The following is a 27071-nucleotide window of genomic DNA, read 5'->3' as shown; positions in this document are numbered from 1 at the left end:
GAAAATAAGTGTAGATGATGCAAGAGAGTGCGATCTTCATTAATTCCGTCTGAATAAATGTCTGTATTAATGAATTATAAACCCATGAAGCCGTGACCTTAAAACTATAATCAGGAGACGGCCGGCAAAGAAACGCTGTTGAATTCTTTATCGGACTCCTGTCAAAATGAACCCTCTATTTGTCTTGCCCGATCAAGAGAATTAATTAACAAGAAATGCAAACTTTTAATTGGGTGTCAAATGGAATCAGATTTTCTAATAACCAGCATTCCAGATCGAACCTTGCCTCGCTTCTACCTTGTGGGACATGTCAAAAAATTGTGTCTAGCTCTGGATATTTTACGCGAGAAAATGATGAATTTCGGTAGTTAATTTATCGATCGTAGCTCCCATTCCCGCATGTTTTATTTTAGAAGTCATTAATCAATGAAGAAAAACACGAGTGTGCTCTTTGCATTTAATACAGTTCGCCTTATTTCAGTCTAACAAATTTGCTCGGAATATCCCCATCGATTGCTGGATCAGTTTTTTACATACACACATGCATACAGATACACAGAACTGATAATCTAATTGCTTTGTAGGATGTGTTTATTTTGAAAGCGTAGTCTGTTTTTGACTCGTTTGCGGAATTCATAATGCGTAACAGTGTGAGAAATGTTCATTCCCCCCCTTTTTTTTTGCAAAGTGGCTTGCACAAAACAGCCAGGTACAATAAACGAAATATAACCTGAATATTAATTTCACGTTGTTATCAGATCGGTTAAACACATCGCATATGAGCAGAATTCATCAATCAAGTAAATGTCAGCGTGTTGCACAACACGAAGAATACGATGTATTGCGGCAATTAGACTTTGCTTAAATAAATTTACATTTTTGTTGCTATAATCGACAGAATGCATTAACGAACTGACCTAGCTGCTGTTGGACACTTTGACAAACAGACGGACATGTAAGACTTTGCCATTTCTCCCAGAGGACTCTTCTTAATCAGACAGCTAGTGAGCTCCTTTATTGCACTTTGCCTCCCAAGTTCAAACATTCCCCGGTGGAAAGAGCTTTTATTTCCCACCCCACTATATTCTTCTTTTATTTTCTTTAATTGAAATCAGATTTGTAAAGGTGACAAAACTGAACGTTACGGGCAGCAGACTGACAATTAAATTACACTTTTTTAACATAGAAAGGGCTTGAGTATTTGCACGAGTCATTGAATTACCGGGAATTAATGAAATAATCCTTGTGTTATGTGTCTCGAATTCCTCAGATGAAAGAAAGTAGTCGACCCGCTGCTTCTTTATAAGTATATATTCACACGTATGATATTGCACATATCACACACTCATGATATTTCAGTATCCAAATTGGCAGTTAATATCCAAATCAATGGCAAATATTGTAAATAGAGGCACCAAAACAATCGGTGTCCGTAGCATTTCATCGAAGTCCCGTCTAGTCTGATTATTCAGACAATTTGACTTCCATAAATACTCATTGAACATGAAAATATGATATGGCAAGGTCCTAATGAGTCTAGTGATTACCAAGTCCCACTCTGTTTCACCTTTGCAGGGTGATTTATACCCCTCAAACATGGTTCTAGCGCCCATCTTATAATACTAGTGAGAAATAGACCTTGAGAAGTTTAAAGATCGGTTCACAGTGAACTGCCAATACCGCCAGCACTGTAAATCTTAATGGTGCCTAGCACAGTGTATTAATACAGTACGCGCCATCAGTCGTCGCTTTAGTCATCTGAAGTTCAGAGTGTTTGAAAGCACATTGGCATAATGCATTCTCTTTAAGTGAAGCAAATATTTCACCGTCAACTTTATTTCGCAGCAAAATTCCTTTCCGCGTGATTGTGTTTGTCTTTTCGCTGTATGTTATCAATCTATAGACTAGATGACGGACGACCTTGTCAAAATGACGCCAGTCTAAACATTTCCGCCGCTGCCCCACTGGAGTTAGTAGAATATGCACCGCATTTGATAGAGACGCAATCCAAACAGAGCAGCGAGTTTCTCAGAACCTGCTCGGATTGAAGAGGGTTTTGCGGAGGGAGGGGGTAGTGGAGCCGGGGCTGTTGATTAATTGACTGGGCACTGAATATCAAACCTGGTTATCCCAATTTCCTGCAGACAATCGCGCATAGAAAACAACATATGGTTGTTAGGACTTTCGGGTCAACTGGCGAACAAAAGGTGTTAGGGAAAGGACAATGAAGCGTGGACTCCGGAAAGTTAGGGATGAAGGGAACGGGGCGTAAACATAGTCATGACGGAGAAGAGAGACATAGAGACAGAAGCACGAACAGCGGCGACGGTAACGCGTTAATGTCTAGAGAGAATGAAATCATTCACACGTTAAGATAAAACTCTTATCAGTTAAAAGGCGGTCACGGCTATTTAAACCATTTTATAATGTGCATTCGCTTACCCGTCACATCAAATCTCTATTGCTTCGCTCAAGTGGCCTCATCGTACTTTTCAGAATACTAAAAGTGCCTCCAACAATTTGGAAAATAGATCCTATATACACATTATTAAAATATATTGTCCGGGCCGCAGAACAGAAAATGAAATACGCTGTACAATAAGAAATACAGTTGAAACAGACACGCTGCTGACCATGACTGCTGCCCTGTTAAGTTTAAGTTTTATCTTTATGGGAATGATATTGTACCATGAACATGGCTGGAGGGCGTATATAGTAGGGTGTGGTTGCTTTCTAGTTTTGATCAATGTTATATCACCAACTACCACCCACCGCCACCCCTCCCCCCGACTACTCTAATGTGTGTTGTCGTAAAAACCACGTGTCCAGCTCCAAGTCCGCTTCTAGGAACCTCATAGATGAACGGGATCCAGTGGCTCGGATCTAACACACGCCGACCTCCCACACAAGAAACATGCATCTCGGACAAATGAGCAGAGAAATATAAAGCCATCAACAAGTCGGTTTTCTTAAAACCTGCTGTCTGATTGGAATAACATCGTGGGTAAGTCGTGTCTAATCTACTGTTTGTCCTTAATTGCGCAAACCGACGTCAGCTCCAAGTTGGCAGCTGATCGCGGAGTTTTGCAAGTTTTTTTTAAAATGTACTTCTTTCAAGGTTCTGGTGAGAAGCGATAGTTGGTGCCGTGTTACATTGACGCGGTGTTTGGAAGCTTATTGGTAACATTAAAACGATTCAGATGTCCACGTACCGTGCGTAAAGATGCACATTTTAAAACTTTAATTCACTGTAGATATTTATGTACGATATTTGTGTGTTCCAGAATTGAGGAAAAAACATTAATTTGTAATTATATAGTCTGTCATTTTAATTGCCATCAATTACAGAGAGTATTATATTCGGACAGAGCGCAGTTTAGTCAGGTTGACTACCTGCCTACTGCACTGTTCTCAGTCCATAACTGGTGCAGTTAAAGCATACCTTTGCTCGAAGATAAAATGTCAGTGTTAAATATGTGTTATAAACATTTCATGTTCAATATTGCTCATAAAGTAAAATAAATCACTGCACGTGATTAAAAGCTAAACTTTGAATAAATTGAGAGATTACTTTTATGTACTATATATTCAGTCAATAGCTAACGGCATTTTTCTTTAATTATTTAAGTTGGAAATCTTTAGAGATGATGAAACCCAGCGAACCCAGTGGATCTGCTTTCCTGAAGGTCGATCCCGCCTATATCCAACACTGGAAGCAGCTCTTCCCCCAGACCCAGCTGAAAGTCGGTTCGCTCACAGTGATTCCCAACCAGCTCGACAGAGCTGGCCCGGCGAGCGACAGCCTCCGCCACCACTCGGGACCTCTCGCCTCCTCGGCGTCCTCCACCGCTTCCTCGGCCTCTTCTTCGGCGTGTTCCCTGTCTCTGTCCGGCCTCACCCCAGTTTCTGTGCCGCAGATTTCCGTGTTGGGGCAGCTAGCGGCTTCCGATCCACCCCCGGCGCTCAACGGCAATCCGGGCAGTGAGCTGTGTTCACACGGGACAGAGAGGACGCCGAGATTCTCCTTCTCTACGGAGGATCTGGACTATTATTTGTACGGACAGCAGAGAATGGAGATCATCCCTCTTAACAACCACGGAACCGACACCAATAACCGTGAGTGAATCACTCCCTCCTTCTCCGATAGTTTGTCGGTGAATTGTCGCTAAATATAACATTTCCCGCAACGTAACTTTAACGCAGGAAACATTTCAATTGTCGTGCAGACAGATTATATTGTGTGGTTAACGTGTGAATTGCGACGACCCAAGAGAGAGTGCTCGCTAACTTGTTTTCCCTTATAAGAACACTCGCAAGTGGAATCACTGTTTCCTGTCCACTCGCCTCCTTTGCAGATATAAACAAGTTCGACACATTAAGCTTTCACCCCACCCCCCATTTCAAAGGCGACCGGATTGAAGTGAAACAGCCAAACATGTTGCACGAGTGCATGACTTTTAAAGAACGAAACACGGCAGTGTCTGAGACTCGGAGAGCGAGATTCGCCTTGCATTGTGACGGTGAAACAAACCCTTCCCCTTGTCGGGATCAATAGTAAAGAATTCCTAAGCAGCAGAAGTTGTGTCAGAGAACTGTCTCAATTGGTAGCGATTGCATCCTGTCCTCGGTACTACTGCGCCTAAATTTCCCTTGAAATTCTCGCGGCGAACAGTTATCACCAATCATTTAAAAAGCATTTCCAACTAAAAATATCTTATCGATAGTCAAACATTAGAATAATGGCTGGAGATATCTCCAGCAAACTAAAAAAATAGATGATTTTAGACGATTGCAAATATGTAAAAGAGGCAAAACTTGGTTCCGAATATGGTTCAATTTGGTGCCGTTGATGTGAAAGCAACACCTCAGCGAAGGGATCAACACACATTTATATTCATCCTAATCAATATCGTAATTACAGTAATAGTTAAAATATAAACTTCAAAACACTGCAGCCCTGAACGTGAGTAGCGACTTATGTAGAGGCATAGACTTGAAATCACTCGCAGTGAAAGACGCCTATTAATGGCACTGTAACTTTTTTTAAAACTTAAAGCAGGTAAACATTTAAACTAGTTGACAAGGCCGTGCTGCAGAAGTATAAATCTATCATCGACAGACTCAGACCAAACATTTGTTTTCAAGAATCCATAGATACTTTTTTGTATGATCGATATTTTTTTCAACAGCTAAGCTGAGATAACTCATTTCATATATAGAGCGGCTTGGATGAATGGGAAAGGTCTTTATAGATGCTGAGATAAACAGAAACCAGTGAAAGATTTCACTGTAAGACAGATAGATTCTGGATAGAATTAACTGATAAACGTCAACCAATTTTCCGATCCTGTATTCTTTCAAAATATCCAAATAAAATATCCCAAAAGATCAAATATGTCAAATTAGCACATATTCTCCATAATCTAAACCGTCATTTGAAGAGTGAGGAGCACTTCTAACTATAGCTTTATTATCCATATTTCCTTTGGTTGAAAGGTGGTGAATGTTTATTTAACGTGATAAAATGGTCCATCAGCACTAATCTCCATCGATAACTGCCAGACAAAGATGAGCGATGAGCGGACAAGACACAATTAATTGCCACTAGTTTTCTGGAGAAAGCTGGCCGAATCGACTATATCAGGGCACCGATCGATCGCCTCAGAGATGCTATTCATCATCTCGGTATTGTTTGGGTCTCTTAGGGACCAGCCGCAGTTTTATCTAAAAATCCTATCTGTCTTCCCCCCAAACTCCGTCAGCCTGGCAAAATCCAATCAGCTGCCCAACGGCGCCATCCAGCCCAGCCTTCATCTTTATATCAAGGAATACCCCGAGTAGAGAAATATAACAGCCAGGCGTTGCCGAGTGAGGTAGTTATTTATACTCACGTGCAACCCATTTCTTTAGCTGTATTGCAATTCATGGGAATATTTTTAATACGTTTGATGATCCCGGCGTTAAATAACTAATGGGGCTTTCCAAACAGATGTATTTATATCCCATTGAACACTTGCCAAACAACGGACAATTTATATTCTGTAAGACAGATGCATATTTGCTTCGTGTGCACAGAAATAGGTTGCAAATTCACATTTCTATTTTTTTTTCATCAAAACAAAAAGAGTATATAATTGAAAGTGTCTCCAATATTGATTAATTCAGGTACGTGTATGTTATGTGGACTGGACATTTTATGGTATGGGCAATTATTCTTGATATTTTTCTTGGTGGTTCCCATAAACCATAATGTATGTAAGAAAGACGGCTATTGAATCGCCCCAATTTAATATACGCTGAAAGTTGAACAGTGGGTGACAATAACGGCAACCAATGATTAAATGTAAATACGAACTGGTCTTGATATTATTTATGAACTTAAAATTGGTATAGGGAATGTTTTAGAAAGCAAGCTGACAGAAACTATAAACGATGTTCAATGTGAGGCACACAATCTATCGGCGTAAATGCACTTTGTTTGAGCAGATGAGATAATTGCCAGATTACCCTTTGTCCAAGTAATGAGTGAAAAAAAGATTTATTTTAAAAAGTTGAACAAGAAGTTTATGCAACGATATGCAATCGTGGAATTTATTTAAAATGAAATAGATAACAGATTTCCTTACTCTCTCCAACTTCCATGTATTAGAACGTTGAAGCGACTTGGATAACATTAAAACCAAACGCCATAGAATAATTATCAGAATTCCCCCCCGGATAATCCCGCTGTACAGAGCTAGAACAGTCATAGATAGAACTGTCATAGATCTATGACACTTCTAGAAATGTCATCGTTTCAAACGCTGTTCAAGGAATGAATCAAGACGGAGAGATTATGTGTAGGCCTGTTTAACTTTCAACTTCAAAGATGGTATTTGACGGTGTATCATAGGTTCCCTCAATATCATCTATGGAGACAAGGAATAGGTGACGTTTCGGGTTGAGGGGTCTCGACCCGAAACGTCGCCTATTTCCTTCTCTCCATAGATGCTGCCTCACCCGCTGAGTTTCTCCAGCTTTTTTTGTCTACCTTCGATTTTTCCAGCATCTACAGTTCTTTCTTAAACATGACAGTGTATCATGTGTGCTTTCAGATATAATATAATCACTGTATGATCAAAATTTGCATATATATTAATATGAACGTAACAAACAAAACCAGTCCAATTAGCTCCTTATTTCTTATCTCCATTTGTAAATGCAAATGTCACATCATAAATATGTAATTTGGTGCAAAACATGTAACATTAACAACTCTTTGATATTGAAAGATTACCATATCTGGTCTTCCGAAATGGAAAGTCAACCATAAATTTGCTCAGCGAGGTTTGATTCGCATCTCGAAATCAAATTACCCGATAACCATAGTTTGCCGGGCAGCTTTAAATAAATTGAAAGTGGCCCAGTTGTGAAGTTTTGAATGAGATGTGAAGGAATGATCTGACGACTATTGTTTGTCGTGAAGGGGCCGAGCGGTTTGGGAAAGCGACCCTGTTCTCTAGAAATTAACTGGGTGGGAGGAAGAATAGGAATGGTCGCGGGGGCTTCATTTAATTCCAATACCCGACCTCCTTCTCCCATTCATAAAAACAACCACGATAACTCGATACAACCACTACAATGAATTTTCCTCCATCCGACGCGCTGCCTAGGGAGCAACACATCTTCAGAGGCGAAAATAAATGGCAAGTTTTGTTGCAGCGCGGATTGAGATAGTTAGTACACGGGCCGCTTTGCATGGATGCCGTCCTTCAAGATTAGCACCTTACAGCGTTTGAGGTGTCTTTTGAGCTACCTTGTACTTCTCAACTACAAATATGTCATCTATATATACAATTACTATTTGTATACTGAGGGATCTCCAGGTTGTCGCGTTCGATGGATATATTGTCGTATTTGCTTATTGCTAACATTCCCACCGAGAATCATGACTGAGCGGGTTATAATAGTTCTAAGCGTGTGAAGTGGATTCTATTCTAATATAGCCAGCTCTTAATTGGTAACTATATTTTGGAAATTAATTACACTCAGCGGCAAGAATAACATGTATTTGTAATTAACCGTGGTTCCGGGACTCAAACCCATGTAATGGGACGTCCTGAATGATTTCTCAACCATATCACATTCGCTTTCTTCGCCCGCAGCTGTTGTTGACTTGTTCGGTCTGCTGTTCTTTTACCGGTACATTTATTACTGTAATGCAAAATTCTTGCTACTTTTAATAATTGTTTGGATTAAGATATCCACCGCCCAAACATTGCGACAGATGGGGGGGAAGTGTATTTACTAATATTTTTGTACTTACGCCCGAGTTTTTAAACAAAGCAGAAAACACAGAAGTGACTCGGGAATTGTAGATTATACGGCATATAAAACCCGGATAGGGCACTTTGGCCTGTACCAGGTTGGCAGCAGTAACTGCCTTTAAAATAATTCAAGAGGATGGCCTGGAATATAAAAAAATGGGAAAGTGAAAAACGGGTAGAACACAAAATACAGCTAATACACAGAGAGGTGTACATGACATTGATATATAGAGAGTTATTAGGATAAACATAGAGGCGTGAACAGTTAGGGTGAGTGGTCAAATTAATACACATCTGCCTAAAAATCTACCACGTGATTATGATACACAAGCAGGTTACTTGCAGTTTATAAAGCAAAATAACAAAATGGTCTTTGAATCCAAGTTTTAAACTCTAGTCGGTGGATCAGCAGTCAATTAAAATCCACTTTATTAAACTATGGCGTTCGCAACTTGTTCACGTTTACACCTAGACGCGAATGTAAAGGAGTCATGTTTTTTTCTATTTATCCGATTTCCTTTCCCACTGGCGCTGAACGGGGGAGGGGGGACAAAGCAAATTTGTAAAAAAAATAAATGTAATCACATTAAGAAAACACAACAAAATGTGCAATGGCGCCAATTTGTAGTTTTATAGATCCACCTTCTCCCCCCCCACCTTATGTTTGCATTGATAAAGCCTTTACAGCAAATTAGGCTTTTTGTAAGTTATAATAAACTGGTCACATGAGTATTCTGACACGTGCCGTTTCTTGTAGTCTCCTCAGTCAAGTAGACTGTCCCCCCCCCCCCCCCCCCCCCCCCCCCACCCAGCCGTTCCGTTGACCCTTTCTATTCTCTGGCAATATTTTCTTCTTACCACTCTAATCTCTCCTTCATTCTCCCTCTTCATTCCAACCTGTCCCTCCCCATTGGCACTGGTATTCAGTCTTAACTCAATCATGCCCATTTTACCTTGTCAATTGCCCTATCTTCTTAAACTGTTCCAGTCTGAACCCTTTCACTTGGATGACCTTTCTGTCAGGCCAAGTTTCATTCCACTTGGGAGGTACATTTTGAAACCTTTAACGTGAAAAGAATTGTATGATTGCTGTTATTAACATTGTGGTTGTTTACTGGCATTTACCAGTGCAACTTTCTTGTATGATGCAACCTGCCTGCCTTCCTTGCTGCTTTGTAACAAAAACATGCTCATGCCCCTTCCACTCAACCTAATTTGCATTGTCATTGGAGCGTAGAAGAAGGGCCTTGACCTAAAATGTCTCTTATCCATGTTCTCCAGAGAGAACCCGCTGAGTTACTTCAGCACATTGTGTCTTTTTTTTTAACATTTTCATTAACAACTTTGGACTAACCTAATATAGACACAAAGTGCTAGAGTAGCTCAGTGAGCCCGACAGCATCTCTGCAGAAAAAGGATGGGTGATGTTTTGTGTCGTGCCCCTTCTTCAGATTAACCTGATTTATTCTCTTGCCTCTCACACTAACATTCTGCTTCTGTCGTCAGTTTAATCCATGCCTGCCTAATTGTCAAATGATTGGAGTCCTTCTCGTGTCATGTAATACAAATTGTTCTCCTCTCCTCAGGCTGTGATATGTGTGCTGACAATCGGAATGGTGAATGCCCAATGCATGGACCACTCCACTCACTGCGCCGTCTTGTCGGCACAAGCAGCAGTGCAGGCACCGCACCGCCTGATGTGCCCTGTGGACTGCGGGAGCTGCCACGAGAGGTGTGCCTGTGTACCAGCACTGTGCCAGGCCTGGGTTATGGCATCTGTGCAGCCCAACGCATCCCGCAGGGAACCTGGCTTGGACCTTACCAGGGAGTTACCCTCTCAAGGGAAAAGGTGCATATGGGAGGTCTCAGGAACAGCCGCCATCTCTGGGAGGTAAGAAGCAGCTGCCCTTAAACTATGTGAACATGACGAAACCCTCATTAATTTATTTGTGACATTTGTATCTCTACACTCTATATCTCTAAACTCTAAACACATAAATGCTACAGGTTGCAAGATGATCAGAAGGGAGTATTTTATAGAATAATGTGATATCATAACAACATAAACTCACTTGTATTATATAGATTCCCTTGTAGTTATCATCAATTCCATTCAGTAGGATAACTGTATTTATTGAAATCCACTTTAAAGATAACATTCAAGGAGTATCTATTTTAAAAAGTCACAAAAGACAGCAGCAAATAATTTTGATTCAATTTGCTGTAACTATTTTGGAGCACATTTTCCACATAATAATTTATAACACAACTTTTGGAACTTCATTAACTTCTTCAGTCTACTTACAATACATGTGACATCACATTAAGCTTACACAATCATACACTGTACAAACTGAGTTAGATAACTCAAATCACCGAGTTCTTGTTGATTTAAGAACATAAGAACACAGCCTAATAAAATATAGGATTGCTGTAAACGTTGTACTGAAAACAGTACTGTGTATTTTGATGCTGTTTGAGACTGTATACATTTTTATTTATAGTAAATGCTGTTAGAGAATGTTTCTTAATGTTATTGCTTTTGTACAGTTTCTTTAATTCTTCCACATACATTTGACCACACAACTGAAATGTTGATATGTTCTCACATGTGTTGTGCTCTATGAATGGTAGTTCTGCTTTATGAATCTGTAACATTAATACAGGCATTTAGAATCAATGAAACATGCAGTCAGAGGTAGCTGTAAAAGATATTGGGACAAATTTTGCAAGTAAAAAAAAAATTACAAATGAGGAAAGCACCTGGTTCTATGATTCGATTATTCTAAAAACCCTGTTAACAAAGTTCCAAAGTCAGATTCTAAAACTATTATGTAGAATGGTGGCTACAATAAAACTACAGCAGATTAATGTTACAGTTACCAACACCAAGCAATGATGTTATTAATGCTCAAACTTGCCAGTGATTTGTAGCAAGGCAGAATTACAACAAAACCCCTAGCTGGCGGCCAATTTGTGCCTTTCTGCCATTAGGGTTATGAAAAAAGGATTCTAGCTTAGCCTGTTCATAAATTTCATGAAAAGAATGCACTTGCATGTTAAGTGCTCATCAAACTCACAACCCTATCTTTGGAGCTTAATTCCTTTTGTTATGAATTGATTTAGAAGATCTTATAAATATTTGATTTTCAGTTCTCAGAATGGTGTTAGTTATCCCCATTGCATCTTTATCAGCCTACATGTCCACCAATTTTGATGGCAAAACCAAAAGGCCTAATGAGCTATTGTAACTATTGAAAAACCCCAATATGTCAAGATGTTTAATTTCATTAAAATATAGCCACGTGTATTTCCCGGAAATTAATTAGTGGCTACCATTATAGAGACATACATTTATGTTGTTGTTGGTGTTGTTGTTGTTGTATATTATTCTGTAACTTGTCTCAGGCATATAATAATACAGATTGTAAAACAATACTTATTATCAATAACCTTTTACTCAATTTGGAGTTACAATCTGCAATATTTATGTATTGTTTTGTAATTGCAGTTTTGGTTCTACATTTTTAGATTATGTAGCAGGAACATTGCATAGTGTAACTGGTTAAATTGCATGAATAATATAGACGTCAACAGTCTATTTAACTGACTATGATTGAAGAACTAGAGGACCTAGGCCAGTTTCTAAAGTTGGAATAGCTTTTCTTTTCTTATGAAGTGGAAATAAAGTTTTTGCTTTGATAAATTTGTCAATTACAAATTATTGTCAATTGTCAATTATTTCTATAATTTAAATAGTTCCATTATGCCATTTTGAAACCTGTTTGAAAATCTCAGTGCAGTTTTCTTAATGATTCCACATTTCCTGGGGTGTATTAGTTTCTTTAATTCCCACATGGCCTTTAATTGCATGGTAAAGTCCGAAATAGTGTACTTTTCTTAGATATGGAGGTCATTTCGATATATATAATGTGTAATAGCCAATATAGGCTTATGAAAGAATTATATGTTACAGTTGAATATTATTTTCATGCTCTAGGTGTATTGTCTTAATGGGAAATTGTACCTGTGCTCTCAAAGCTGTTTAGAATTTTGCTTTACATTTTTTTTTTAAGTTCATACCTTTTGATATTGCTATAGAAATTAATGTGAGAGTAGCAATGTTGTATAATGGAAGACATTTTCCATTTTTAATAATCTCCTGTTAGCATAAATTATTTTGTAATAATTTACAAAATTATTATTTTGTAATAATTTATAGTAACATTAAGAGCTTTTTACTTTGGATTAACAATGGAAAATGCTGGTTGGTAATTCAATTTGTGGAAATATTGTAGAAAAATTAAAAGACTAGTTTCAGAATTTCACTAAAAATAACAGTCAAAATTCTACATCTAAGTCTACAGTTAGCTTTCATTGCAAAAGGATTTGAGTATAGGAGCAGGGAGGTTCTACTGCAGTTGTACAGGGTCTTGGTGAGACCACACCTGGAGTATTGCGTACAGTTTTGGTCTCCAAATCTGAGGAAGGACATTATTGCCATAGAGGGAGTGCAGAGACGGTTCACCAGACTGATTCCTGGGATATCAGGACTGTCTTATGAAGAAAGACTGGATAGACTTGGTTTATACTCTCTAGAATTTAGGAGATTGAGAGGGGATCTTATAGAAACTTACAACCGAGATGAGAAGAACTTTTTTCACACAGAGAGTGGTGAATCTCTGGAACTCTGCCACAGAGGGTAGTTGAGGCCAGTTCATTGGCTATATTTAAGAGGGAGTTAGATGTGGCCCTTGTGGCTAAGGGGATCAGGGGGTATGGAGAGAAGGCAGGTACGGGATACTGAGTTGGATGATCAGCCATGATCATATTGAATGGCGGTGCAGGCTCGAAGGGCCGAATGGCCTACTCCTGCACCTAATTTCTATGTTTCTATGACAAGGAACTAGAAACCGAAGAAATGAACACACCACCAAACAACAGAGAAGACAGATAAGTATGGTTCCTACCATCACATAAAGGTGAAGGGTTTGTATTAACAAAGGGGGGGGGGGGGGGGGGGGGGGGGGGGGGGGGCTTGGGGGGGAAATCACACGTGGTTGGGAAGCTATCACTCTTGGTAGTTATATACCAAATAATATTCAAGGGGAATAGAATTAATATCTTGCCTCCAGTTCAGTTTGCACCCCAAAGGGGAGACGTTTGTGTAGAACTCTATATGTGTTAAGTCAATTTTCTTTATTTGTTAACCTCTTTGTATGGTATGCAAACGTATTATCTATTTTTGTAAAGCACTTTGGTGTCAATGCGAGTTGACTTAAAACGTGCTATATAAATAAAACTTACTTACTATTGGGCAAGCATATTGCTCATTAGTGCACCATTTTGCATGTTCATTTATAAATTAACAACATCACAGTGGTGGCATATACCAAACCACTTGGGCGGAATAAAATCGATATTATGTGACAATTTATTTAACAATTGGTAACCGTATGTCGTCAAACATGTTTGACCAACAGTAACTTACCTATCAAGTGAGCTAAATACTGTAAACGAACATTTAAACCAAAAGTATTTGCTGAGATTACAAAGCAATATGGACACCAGATATCGATTACCTTATATTCCAATTGAATCGCCACGTACCAATGTATGTCGCTTGAAACCAACTCAAGGCAGCTGCATGGATACATTTCCGCGTATTGAGGTGGGGGGGGGGGGGGGAACTAATCTCTATGTTCTCCCCTTCTTTCTACGCATATCCACTACGGAACATACCTGGGAAGAAACTGGTCAAACTCAGGAACTACACATTCAACTACAACAAAACCTGTACTGGAGTTCCTGGCAGGCCTTCACCACAATGAAGGACTCAGCTACTGCGCCATCAATATAGCCAGATGTACTCTGTAAGCCTACTCAACTCAGGCACCACGACAACAGGGCAAGGGTACCACCCATTGGTGATCAAATTCAGGAGAGGTATATTCAATTCCCATTCCCCAGAACTAGGTACACCCAAATTGGGAAGTCAGTGAGGTCCTGACGTACCTTAGGGGATGATCACCAGCCAGGTCCCTCACCCTGGAACAGCCTACGCTGAAGATGGATATGCTGACGGCCTTACCTCAGCACAAAGACCCAGTTCTTCCATCTACTGCGATTGGACAACATGGTGATAACACCAGATAGTGTCACATTTTCCATTCAGGGGCTGGCCAAACAGAGCAGACCAGGAACATCAGGCCCAGTCATGGAATTCCGGGCATACCCACCTGAACCACGGTTATGTGTCATGACCCACTTAATGAACTACATTGACACAATAAGAAATACCCGAGGGAGAGGAAAAAGCCTTGTGGGTCGGTCACAAGAAACCTCATTGTCGGGTGACGAGCTAAACTACCTCTAGTGGCTCAAGCAGGTACTGGGAGTTGCTGGAGTAAATACTGACGTGTATAAATCTTATTCCACCATGGCAACTTCCACGTTAGTGACTAAGAGGATGGACGTGCCTATGGACCACATCCTGGCTACAGCGGGATGGTCTAGGGAGTATACGTTCCAAACTTTGTAATACGCCGCTGGCAGAACCTGTATCGGTTGCAGAAATAACATTAGAATCTGCAAATATATAATTTAAGCCCGGGGGAGCATTTGTCTTGTTATTGTTGATAACACCATTTTTGTTTTACAAACAGATTCATGGTTGATTACGATAACATACTTCCTCCCTCGAATGACTTCGGCAGCGAGTGAAGTATGAACTGTTACACGGTTTGAAATCACAGAGCTTTAAAATCTTCACGTAGTCACTCATGTGACTCCGAAGTAAAATAGTAAGATTAAACGAGAACATACCAGTTTGAAGTTTGATCTGTATTTTATGAGGAGTTACGATGAGGGATTACGTGTCCTCCGCTCCCACCCTCAATAATAGAGATCAAACTGGTATCTAAGCTCTCCTTTTCTTTACTATATTTATTTCAATTACTGTGTCTGTCTGCGATTCCACACCGCTGCTTTGAAGTATGTCGCGCATGCGTGCTGGACGGGTTCTTCACGTAATCCCTCATCGTAACTCCTCATAAAATACAGATCAAACTTCAAACTGGTAAGTTCTCGTTTAATCTTACTATTTTGTTGCACCAAAGAGCTGAGGAGGTGGATACATTGAATATATTCAAGGTGGAGACGGACAACTTTTGAACTAGAAGGGAGTCAAAGGTTATGTGGAGAGAGCGAGTAGCATTGAGACCAACATTGGATCATCCATAAATGGTCTGAATGGCAGTGTAGGATCCTGTTTTTATTATTTTTCTAATAATTCTTACTGGTAGATTTCTGATATAATGCTTGAAGTCAAGAAGAGATAGGAAAAGGCATTCGTAGTAACTGTAAACTAATATTAATTCAGAAAAAAATTAGAGGTTAATTTTAATTCTCAAAGGAAGCCTTGGTATTTTGGGATCTGGCGTTCTGTTGGGTATAAACTACTAAGGCCATAGACAATAGACAATAGGTGCAGGAGTAGGCCATTTGGCCCTTCGAGCCAGCACTGCCATTTACTGGGATCATGACTGATCATCCACAATCAGTGCCCCGTTCCTGTCTTCTCACCATATCCCCCTATCTTTAAGAGCTCTATCTAACTCTCTCTTGAAGGCATCTAGAGAATTGGCATCCACTGCATTCTGAGGAAGAGAATTCCACAGATTCACAACCCTTTGGGTGAAAAAGTTTTTCATCATCTCTGTTCTAAATGGCCTACCCCTTATTCTTAAACTGTGGCCCCTGGTTCGGGACTACCCCCAACATCGGGAACATGTTTCCAGCCTCTAGTGTGTCCAAACCCTTAATAATCTTATATGTCTCAATAAGATCCCCTCTCATTCTTCTAAATTCCAGAGTATACAAGTCCAGCCGCTCCATCTATCAACAGATGACACTCCCGCCATCCAGGGAATTAACCTCGTGAACCTACGCTGCACTCCCCCAACAGCAAGAATGTCCTTCCTCAAATTTGGAGACTAAAACTGCACACAATACTCCAGGTGTGGTCTCACTAGGGTCCTGTGTAACTGCGGTAGGACCCCTTTGCCCCTATACTCAACTCCTTTTGTTATGAAGGCCAACATGCCATTAGCTTTCTTCACTGCCTGCTGTGCATGCATGTTTACTTTCATTGACTGATGAACAAGGACCCCCAGATCCCATTGTCCTTCCCCTTTTCCCAACTTGACACCATTCAGACAATAATCTGCCTTCCTTTTTTTGCCATCAAAGTCGAATTCCTTGCATTTATCCACATTATACTGCATCTGCCATGCATCTGCCCACTCACCCAACCTGTCCAAGTCACCCTGCACCCTCATTACATCCTCCTCACAGTTCACACTGCCACCCAGCTTTGTATCATCTGCAAATTTGCTTATGTTACTTTTCTTTAAATACAGTTGTTCCTGAATGGGTAGGTAGGAAGGTGAAGTTTGGATGGATTGTGAAGATATTCTGGAAGCAAGGTGGATGGGGTGTGGATAGAACATTGATGGCACCTGATGGGCTGAAGGGTCTGTTATGACTATAAGAACCTGGAAAGCCATGGTTGTCTCTTTGTGATATCAATTAGGAAACCTTTACATTTTAAGTGCCCTTGATTGCTTTCTGCCAACTTCATCTAGTGTGCAAGTTAATTAAAATGTCAATGGGGTTCCATGTATAATCCAGCCAAGAAATGGAGCAAATCTCATATTCTAGTAGTAGTAGAAAGCATCCAGTATTGAATTCTTGAGATCATGCGATTGAGTAGGGATTTATAGCCAAGAATAGGGTGAATAACACCAAAATAAAAACAAAGCATTAGCAAAGACTAATAAATGACATGAGCATATGGACAATAGATAGTTTTGGGAAGCTCTTTGGAAGGATAAAGCAAGAAAGAGTATAAAATGATCAGTCTGAAGAAGGGTCTTGACCCGAAGCAACACCTTCTCTCCAGAAATTCTGTCTGTCCCGCTGAGTTACTCCAGCATTTTGTGTCTACCTTTGATTTAAACCAGCATCTGCAGTTCTTTCCCACACAATAGCACAAAGTTAATAGTTGGAGGCTGACGGATATGGTTGAACGCTTTAGGAGTGGAAACTTGGTTCCCCTCTCCCCAGACAGGACAAGGATAGAGGTCCCTGGTCCTCACCTTTCACCCCACCAGTCTTTGGATCCAACATATCATTCTCCAAAACTTCTGTCACCTCCATGATGATCCCACTACCAGTCACATCTTCCCATCTCCACCCCTTTCCACCTTCCACAGAGCCCACTCTGCATCTCTGCATCTCCTTGGTTCACAAAGTACTGGAAGAGAGAAGGTGGGTGACGGTGAGAAAGGGAGGGAAACATGGAATGCAAAGGTCCCCGGGTGTTGTACCTCTTGTGAACAGGTTCACCCACTTAGAAGCTGTCGGGACAGAAGACGTTATCACAATGAGCGGCGGACTGGCTAGCGAAGCAAAAAGGGCTGTTGAGCCAACACCAAAGAGGCCAACATCAGACACCACCATTGTAATTGGAGACTCCATTGTGAGAGGTACGGACAGGGGTTTCTGCAGGAACAGACGGGATTCGAGGATGGTGTGCTGCCTTCCTGGTGCCAGGATCCAGGATGTCATGGACAGAGTGCAGAAAATCCTCAAGGGCGAAGGTGAACAGGCGGAAGTGGTAGTGCATGTCGGCACAAACGATGTCGGAAAGAAGGGGATGAATATTCTGCAGCGTGACTTTAGAGAGCTCGGAAAAATGCTGAAAAGCAGGACCTCCAGGGTTGTTATCTCCGGTTTGCTTCCAGTTCCTCGTGCGGGCGAGAACAGGAACAGGGAGATACGGGACCTGAATGTATGGCTGAGGAACTGGTGCAGGGGGCAGGGATTTAGATTCTTGGATCACTGGGATCTGTTTTGGAGTAAGGGGGAACTGTACAAAAGGGACAGATTGCATCTTAACAGGTGGGGGACCAGCATTCTGGCAGGCAGGTTTGCCACTGCTACACGGGTGGTTTTAAACTGAATAAGTGGGGTGGGGTGTCAAATGGGATAATCGAGGACGGAGTTAAATGGAAAGCGAGTAAAGGGTTGGTTAATGACCCCAGAATTAACGGGAAAGGAAGTTCACAAAGGGATAGGAGCGTATACCCAAGTGTAATAGGGATCGATGTGAAAAGTGAGATGCGTAAGGAATTAAAAGTATTGTATATGAATGCGCAAAGTATAAGAAGTAAAGTAGATGAGCTTGAGGCTCAGTTATAGATTGGTAGATATGACATTGTGGGGATTACTGAGACGTGGCTGCAGGAGGATCGGGCCTGGGAACTTAATATTCAGGGTTATACATCCTATAGAAAGGACAGGCAGATGGGCAGTGGAGGGGGAGTAGCTCTGCTGGTGAGGGATGGAATTCAGTCCCTTGCGAGGGAAGATATAGGGACTGACGAGGTAGAGTCACTGTGGATTGAGTTGAGGAATTGTAAAGGCAAGAAGACACTAATTAGTGCTATCTACAGACCCCCAAATGATAGCCCGGATGTAGGGTGTAAGTTGCAGCAGGAGTTAAAACTGGCGTGTAACAAAGATAATGACACTGTGGTGATGGGGGATTTCAATATGCAGTTAGACTGGGAAAATCAGGTTGGTTCAGGACCCCAAGAAAGAGAGTTTGGAGAATGCCTCCGATATGGATTCTTAGAGCAGCTTGTAATGGAGTCAACCAGAGAAAAGGCAATTCTGGATTTAGTGTTGTCCAATGAACCAGATATGATAAGAGAACTCGGGGTAAAGGAACTGCTTGGAGGTAGTGATCATAATATGATTAGTTTTAATCTGCAATTTGAGAAGGAGAAGGTTAAATCTGAAGTGTCAATTATGCAGTTGAACAAAGGGGACAATGAAGGCATGAGAGGGGAGCAGGCCAAGGTAGACTGGAAAGGGATCCTTGCTGGAATGACGGTGGAACAGCAATGGCAGGAATTTCTGGGCATAATTCGGAAGACGCAGGATCATTTCATTCCAAAAAGGGAGAAAGATTCTAAGGGGAGCAGGAGGCAACTGTGGCTGACAAGAGAAGTTAACCATATAACCATATAACAATTACAGCACGGAAACAGGCCATCTCGGCCTTATAAGTCCGTGCCGAACAACTTTTTTCCCTTAGTCCCACCTGCCTGCATTCATACCATAACCCTCCATTCCCTTCTCATCCATATGCCTATCCAATTTATTTTTAAATGATACCAACGAACCTGCCTCCACCACTTCCACTGGAAGCTCATTCCACACCGCTACCACTCTCTGAGTAAAGAAGTTCCCCCTCATGTTACCCCTAAACTTCTGTCCCTTAATTCTGAAGTCATGTCCTCTTGTTTGAATCTTCCCTATTCTCAAAGGGAAAAGCTTGTCCACATCAACTCTGTCTATCCCACTCATCATTTTAAAGACCTCTATCAAGTCCCCCCTTAACCTTCTGCGCTCCAGAGAATAAAGACCTAACTTATTCAACCTTTCTCTGTAACTTAGTTTTTTGAAACCCAGGCAACATTCTAGTAAATCTCCTCTGTACTCTCTATATTTTGTTGACATCCTTCCTATAATTGGGCGACCAAAATTGTACACCATACTCCAGATTTGGTCTCACCAATGCCTTGTACAATTTTAACATTACATCCCAGCTTCTATATTCAATGCTCTGATTTATAAAGGCTAGCATACCAACAGCTTTCTTTACCACCCTATCTATATGAGATTCCACTTTCAAGGAACTATGCACGGTTATTCCCAGATCCCTCTGTTCAACTGTATTCTTCAATTCCCTACCATTTACCATGTACGTCCTATTTTGATTTGTCCTTCCAAGGTGTAGCACCTCACATTTATCAGCATTAAACTCCATCTGCCATCTTTCAGCCCATTATTCCAAATGGCCTAAATCACTCTGTAGGTTTTGGAAATCCTCTTCATTATCCACAACACCCCCTATCTTGGTATCATCTGCATACTTACTAATCCAATTTACCACACCTTCATCCAGATCATTGATGTACATGACAAACAACAAAGGACCCAACACAGATCCCTGAGGCACCCCACTAGTCACCTGCCTCCAACCCGACAAACAGCCATCCACCATTACCCTCTGGCGTCTCCCATTCAGCCACTGTTGAATCCATCTTGCTACTCCTGCATTTATACCCAACAGTTGAACCTTCTTAACCAACCTTCCATGAGGAACCTTGTCAAAGGCCTTACTAAAGTCCATATAGACAACATCCACTACTTTACCCTCATCAATTTCCCTAGTAACCTCTTCAAAAAATTCAAGAAGATTAGTCAAACATGACCTTCCAGGCACAAATCCATGCTGACTGTTCCTAATCAGACCCTGTTTATCCAGATGCTTATATATATTATCTCTAAGTATCTTTTCAATTAATTTGCCCACCACTGAAGTCAAACTAACAGGTCTATAATTGTTAGGTTTACTCTTAGAACCCTTTTTAAACAATGGAACAACATGCGCAGTACGCCAATCCTCGGGGACTATTCGCATTTCTAATGACATTTGAAATATTTCTGTCATAGCCCCGGCTATTTCTACACTAACTTCCCTCAATGTCCTAGGGAATATCCTGTCAGGACCTGGTGACTTATCCACTTTTATATTTTTCAAAAGTGTCAGTACTTCTTTTACTTTGAAACTCATAGTATCCATAGCTACTCTACTAGTTTCCCTTACCTCACATAATTTAATATCCTTATCCTTGGTGAATACCGAAGAAAAGTTAGGGATAGAATAAAACTAAAAGAAAAGATGTATAACACAGCAAAGAGTAGCCGGAAGCCAGAGGATTGGGAGACTTTCATAGGACAACAGAAGGAAACAAAATGGGTAATACGGGCTGAAAAGATGAATTACGAAGGGAAGCTGGCCAGGAATATAAAGAAGGACAGTAAAAGCTTCTTTAGATATGTTAAAGGTAAAAGAGTAGCAAAGTCAAATGTGGGTCCCTTGAAGGCAGACACGGGTGAAATTATTAATGGCAACAAGCAAATGGCAGAAGAGTTGAACAGGTACTTTGGATCTGTTTTCACTAAGCAAGACACAAACAATCTCCCAGATGTACTGGGGGACAGAGGATCAAAGGGGGTAGAAGAACTAAAATAAATTTACAATAGGCGAGAAATAGTATTGGGTAGGCTAATGGGACTGAAGGATAATAAATCCCCTGGACTTGATGTTCTGCATCCCAGGGTCCTCAGGGAGGTGGCTCTAGAAATAGTTTTCCAATGTTCAATAGATTCAGGATCAATTCCTGTGGATTGGAGGATAGCTAATGTTAACCCACTTTTCAAGAAAGGAGCGAGAGAGAAAACGAGGAATTACAGACCAGTTAGCCTGACTTCGGTGGTGGGAAAGATGCTGTAGTCAATTATTAAAGAGGTAATAATGGGGCATTTGGATAGCAGTAAAAGGATTAGTCCAAGTGAACATGGATTTATGAAAGGGAAATCATGCTTGACTAATCTTCTGGAATTTTTTGAGGATGTGACAAGTAAAATGGATGAAGAGGTGCCAGTGGATGTAGTGTATCTAGACTTTCAGAAAGCCTTTGATAAGTTCCCGCACGGGAGACTGGTGACTAAAATTAGAGCACATGGTATTGGGGGTAGGGTGTTGACATGGATAGAAAATTGGTTGGCAAAGAGTAGGAGTGAACGCGTCCTTTTCAGAATGGCAGGCAGTGGCGAGTGGAGTGCTGCAAGGCTCTGTGTTGGGGCCGCAACTGTTTATCATATATATTAATGATTTGGAAGAGGGAGCAACACTAGCAAGTTTGCCGATGACACAAAGCTGAGTGGCAGTGCGAACTGTGAATAGGATGTTAGGAGGTTGCAGGGTGACCTGGACAGGTTGAGTGAGTGGGCAGATGCGTGGTAGATGCAGTATAATAGTACGATTAAACGAGAACTTACCAGTTTGAAGTTTGATCTGTATTTTATGAGGAGTTACGATGAGGGACTACGTGAAGAACCCGCTCAGCACGCATGCGCGGCATACTTCAAAGCAGCGGTGTGGAATCACAGATAGATACAGTTATTGAAGTAAACATAGTAAAGATAAGGAGACATCAGTTTATGAATTTGACCCATATTATTGAGGGTGGGAGCGGAGGGCACGTAATCCCTCATCGTAACTCCTCATAAAATACAGATCAAACTTCAAACTGGTAAGTTCTCGTTTAATCTTACTATTTTACTTCGGAATCACGTGAGTAATTCCGTGAAGATTTCAAAGCTCCGTGATTTCAAACCGTGTAACAATTATTACTATATCACTGCCGAAGTCTTTGAGGGAGGAAGTGTGTTATCGTAATCAACCAATGATTCTGTTTTATGAAAAACAAAAACTGTATTTATTAACAATAACAACAAAATGAAAATTGCTCCCCCAGGCTTAAATTAAATATTTGCAGACTGTAAAATTGTTTCTGCATATAACACAGGTTTTGCCAACGGCTTGTGATAAAAAGTCCTGAACGTGGTTTCCCTTGCCCATCCTGCTGTAGCCAGGATGTGGTCCATCGGCACGTTCATTCTTTCTGCCATTGACGTGGATGCTGCCCTGGTGGAGTGAGATTTATACAGGTTAGTGTCAATCCCGGCAGCTTTTAGCACCTGCTTGAGCCATCTCGAAATGGTTTGGAATTTATGCCCGGAATATCACGACTGGACTAGGCGTTCCTGGCCTGCTCTGTTTGATCAGTCCCTGGATCATAAACGAGATCTGGTCTGGATCTGTAATCATGTGGTCCAGTCGTAACCGATGTAGAGACTGCACCCTCTGTGCGGATACAAGTACCATTAATATGAGCGTTTTGAGTGTAAATTGTTCCAGGCTGAGGGATCTGACTGGTGGCCATCCCCTGAGGTAAGTCAGGACCTCACTGACATCCCATATATGGGTGTACCTTGGTCTAGGGGGGTTGGTATTGTAAATGCCTTTCATTAATTTTACCACCAGCGGGTGAGATCCCATGGCCTGTTGTCCTGGTGCTAGTGTTAAGTAGGCAGACAAGGCACTTCTCGCTGTGTTGATGGCACTGTAGCTGAGTCCTTCTTCGTAGTGAAGTTTGGCCAGGAATTCCAGTACGTTGGTGACTGATGCAGTTGTGTAGGTGGTCCCTGTATCCAGGCAGTACTTTTCCCATTTTTTGATATTGGTCAAGTACTGTTTTTTGGTGGATGTTCGGAGGGATGCTGACATGGTGTCGACAGTTTGTTCTGATAATCCCAGTCCCAGCAATGGTCTGTTCAGAATCTGCAACCCAGGAGTTTGATTTTTTCATGGCATGGGTGGCTTATGCCAGACACTGGGTGTTGTAATAATTCTGGGTCACTGGGAAATGTCATCGGAGTTCCAACAACCATGTCATGGAGTATCGGGAACCATGGCTTGCGTAGGCCAGTCGGGTACTATCAAAATACCTGAAGCAGAGTCCATTTGTATTTTGCGTAGTCCCCGACTAATGAGGCAGAAGGGAGGAAATGCATAGAAGAAGAAATGTCCCCAATCCAGCGCGAACGCATCTACCGCTGCTGCCTCAGGGTCTGGTTCCCAGGCGACATACATAGATACCTGGTGATTTAGTCTTGATACGAATAAATCGATATCTGGCATGCCATATTGCTTGACAATTTTTGCAAATATTTTGGGGTTTAACATCCATTCGATGTTGTCATTAAATTTACGTGACCTGGTGTCTGCCACTGTATTTAGCTTACCTGGTAGGTAAGTTGCTGATAGCCAAATATGTCTTTCGACACACCATTGCCAAATTGTGTTAACCAACTTGTCGCATGATAACGATTTTATGCTGCCCATATGGTTAATGTAGGCCACCACCGTAGTATTATCTATTTGTAACCGAACATGCAAGTGATGCATATTTGATGCATATGCTTTTAAACCATAGAAGGCACCCAACATCTCTAGATAATTTATGCCCAGTGTAAGTGGTAATGACGACTCAGGGTTAGTCCATCTACCACCTGTGCTGGATATGGCATTAGTTGCTCCCCAGCCTTGAGCACTGGCATCTGTTTGGATAACTAGCGTAGGGTTAGTGATGATAATAGGGCTGAAACTATGCCAAACGTTTTCTGCCCACCACTGTAGTTCTGATATTGCTTCAGTGGGTAACTTCATGACACGATCATAATGACCTGCATGTCATTTTAGTGCCTATACCTTTGCTCTTTGTAAGTTTTGATAGTGCAAAAGTCCGAATTGCGTAGCCGGAAATGCTGCTACCATTTTCCCAATTACTCTTGCTACTTGTCGAATAGTTGGTCTTTTGTTGACCATTAGATTGTTGCATGATTGTGCCAATGCAACTGTTTTGTCTCTTGGCAAAGTTACAGTCATATGGACTGAATTAATTGTGAAGTCCAAGTAGTCCATAGTGGATGGCTTCAACTTAGATTTATCTGGATGTAAGACAAATCCCAAGGTTTCGAACAACTGTTTGGTAGCTGATCCAGCTGACATAGTCAATTCCATGGTTTTGCCTACTATTAAGATATCATCAAGATATGCCATGACAATATGTTTTTGTCTTCTTAATATTGCCAAGGCTGGTTTTAGTATCTTGGTGAATAATCTTGGGGCTGATGTTAATCCATTGGGTAACGCTTTAAACTGCCATTATTGCCCCATCCAGGTAAACTTCAGGTATCTGCGATGATCCTTGTGAATAGGTACTGAATAGTAAGCATCTTTAAGATCAATGCTTGCCATGTAGTATCCTTTGGAAATTAATTGTGTGGCAGTAACAAACGTTTCCATTTTGAAATGTATATACTTAACAAACATATTTAGTGATGTTAAGTCAATGATGATGCGATATCCACCATCTTTTTTGGTTTTAGTGAATATATTTGATACAAATTCCAAGGGTTTGTAGTGCGTGGGTCTCAAGAAGGAGGCACGAAGTCCAGTGTTTGAGAAGCACCTTTATTTTATTCCTCCCGGTTGAAGGGAAGACGAAACCAGAGAAAGATGGCACCCAAACCCTGCCTTTTAAACCCTCCAGCTGAGGGCCGCCTCTGGACTGCACCACTCCTGTGACGAGGGGTTCGGCAGTATAATGGCACGACCCTTAGGAGCCGCCACAGGTTCATATTTTGTTTTTTCAATGATACCCTTTGTAATTAGTCTCATCAGTTCAACATGTCTTCTCGTTTTTCTTTCACTGAGAGGGAAAATACCCTTTGGGGTAAATGTTGAACTGGTGGCAATTCACCTGTTATGAATTGTATTTTGTATCCACTAATGCCATTGAGTATATACTGATCACTCGTGATAGACTCCCATGCTGCTTTAAACTGGTGTAATCTCCCCCTTGTTAGTATTAGCCCCTTCTTTCTATTTGCTAGTAGGAACCCGACCCACCTACCTCCATGGTTATGGGTATTTCCTCTGGTTCCCGCCGGTCCCACGAGGCTTGCGTGTTGTATGATGTGGGTTGACGTTGGGGTGTGGCGCAGTTTCCATGGGGTCCGCTCTGGGCCCTGGTCTAAAAAAGACTTACGGTGATAAAACGCGGACCCCGAGCTTTCACCAGTCCTATATGGTGGACGTCGACTGGTGGACGCGACGGGGTGCTGCCACTTGGTGTTTAGTGCTCTAGGTTTGCTCGTCCCGTGCCCTGCCTTCATGAGACCGTGAGTTTTTGAGGCCTTGGCCATATCCTTCATTCGCTTAGGTAGGTCATTGCCAAAGAGCAGTATGTCTGGCTCAGAGGCTGGGATTTTGCACAACCCCGCAAATTTAGGATTGAGGGCAGGTTTTATTATATCTTTACGCAGGTTGTTAATCTCAAATTGCATATTGCACAACAGCGTGAGAGTATCCTGTTGAGTGGTGGTCATCTCGGTGTTGTCCACGGAACGAGCAAATAAAGTGATGGCCGACGTCAGGAGCCTGAGGAACCGCTGCAGTTTTAGCTCGTGGTGTCGGATGTTTGCCCCAACGTGCCCCCAGATTTGGCTGTTTACAGATGGCACTTTGAGGGACTCACAGTTTCCCAAAGTATCATTGACCACCTGCTCCTGTAGAGCCCTGTTGGAGAGGTGGTTGATGCTGGCCGCTAGTTTGGCTTCTAACGGTCTTCCTGCACGTGGGGTTGCCACGTAGCGGTCCACTACACCAAGCAGCTCTTCCTGTTCCTGCACCCCTTGCATACTCCCGAGATCTTCAGCCATCGTCCCCTCTTCTTGACCAGCCCAGTCCTGGTCACCAAAGCTATCCTCTGGAAAGGAGGAAGCAATGGACAGTGCACAAGGCACTGTGGAGGAAGTGCCTGACCCCCCTCTGCGAGAGCGCCCCTCACGAGGCGCACCTCGCTGGAGCACCTGCTCCAAGAGCCGCTCCATGCGGCTCAGGCAGCTGTCTCTCCCCCGCCCGGGTGGAGAGACGTCCCTGTCCGACGTGTCGGACACCACCGGCCGGACGCTCTTCCTGGTAGCTTTCCCTCCAGCCTGCTGCTCAGGCGCTAGCGGAGCTGGGCTCGGCACGGTGTCGGGGATAGCGGAGCGCTCGGTTAGCGTTCCTACCGCCTGTTGCTGCCCCCCCCCTGATGGAACGCTCCTCTGGTGGAGTCGAACGGGACAGATTTCTTTGAGAGTCTTGTCTTTGGTGTATTCATTTCTGAAAGAGAAATCAGACGGCTCTTCTTTGGTAAGTAAAGCCGACCTCAG

The 27071-nt window shown here is 41.9% G+C and overlaps 1 protein-coding gene across 2 annotated transcripts in view; it reads left to right on the top strand.

The window, feature by feature from the left end:
• The first annotated feature begins 779 nt into the window (after positions 1-779).
• Positions 780-27071, top strand: part of prdm6 (PR domain containing 6) — a 220442-nt gene continuing 194150 nt past the window's right edge. The window contains exons 1-3 of one of the 2 annotated variants that reach the window (XM_055633124.1): positions 780-3004; positions 3629-4116; positions 9893-10197. In XM_055633124.1, coding sequence (XP_055489099.1) covers positions 3645-4116; positions 9893-10197 — 777 coding nt within the window. In that variant the 5' untranslated portion in view covers positions 780-3004; positions 3629-3644. Of the gene's footprint in view, positions 3005-3390; positions 4117-9892; positions 10198-27071 lie in introns of those variants that run through there. The other variant, XM_055633125.1, reaches the window with a different exon arrangement.

The sequence above is a fragment of the Leucoraja erinacea genome, chromosome 3 (assembly GCF_028641065.1).
Source record: "Leucoraja erinacea ecotype New England chromosome 3, Leri_hhj_1, whole genome shotgun sequence".
In the NCBI taxonomy this organism is placed as follows: domain Eukaryota; kingdom Metazoa; phylum Chordata; class Chondrichthyes; order Rajiformes; family Rajidae; genus Leucoraja; species Leucoraja erinaceus.
The sequence above is the reverse complement of the archived record's forward strand: the minus strand, read 5'-3'. Positions and strand labels throughout refer to the sequence as shown.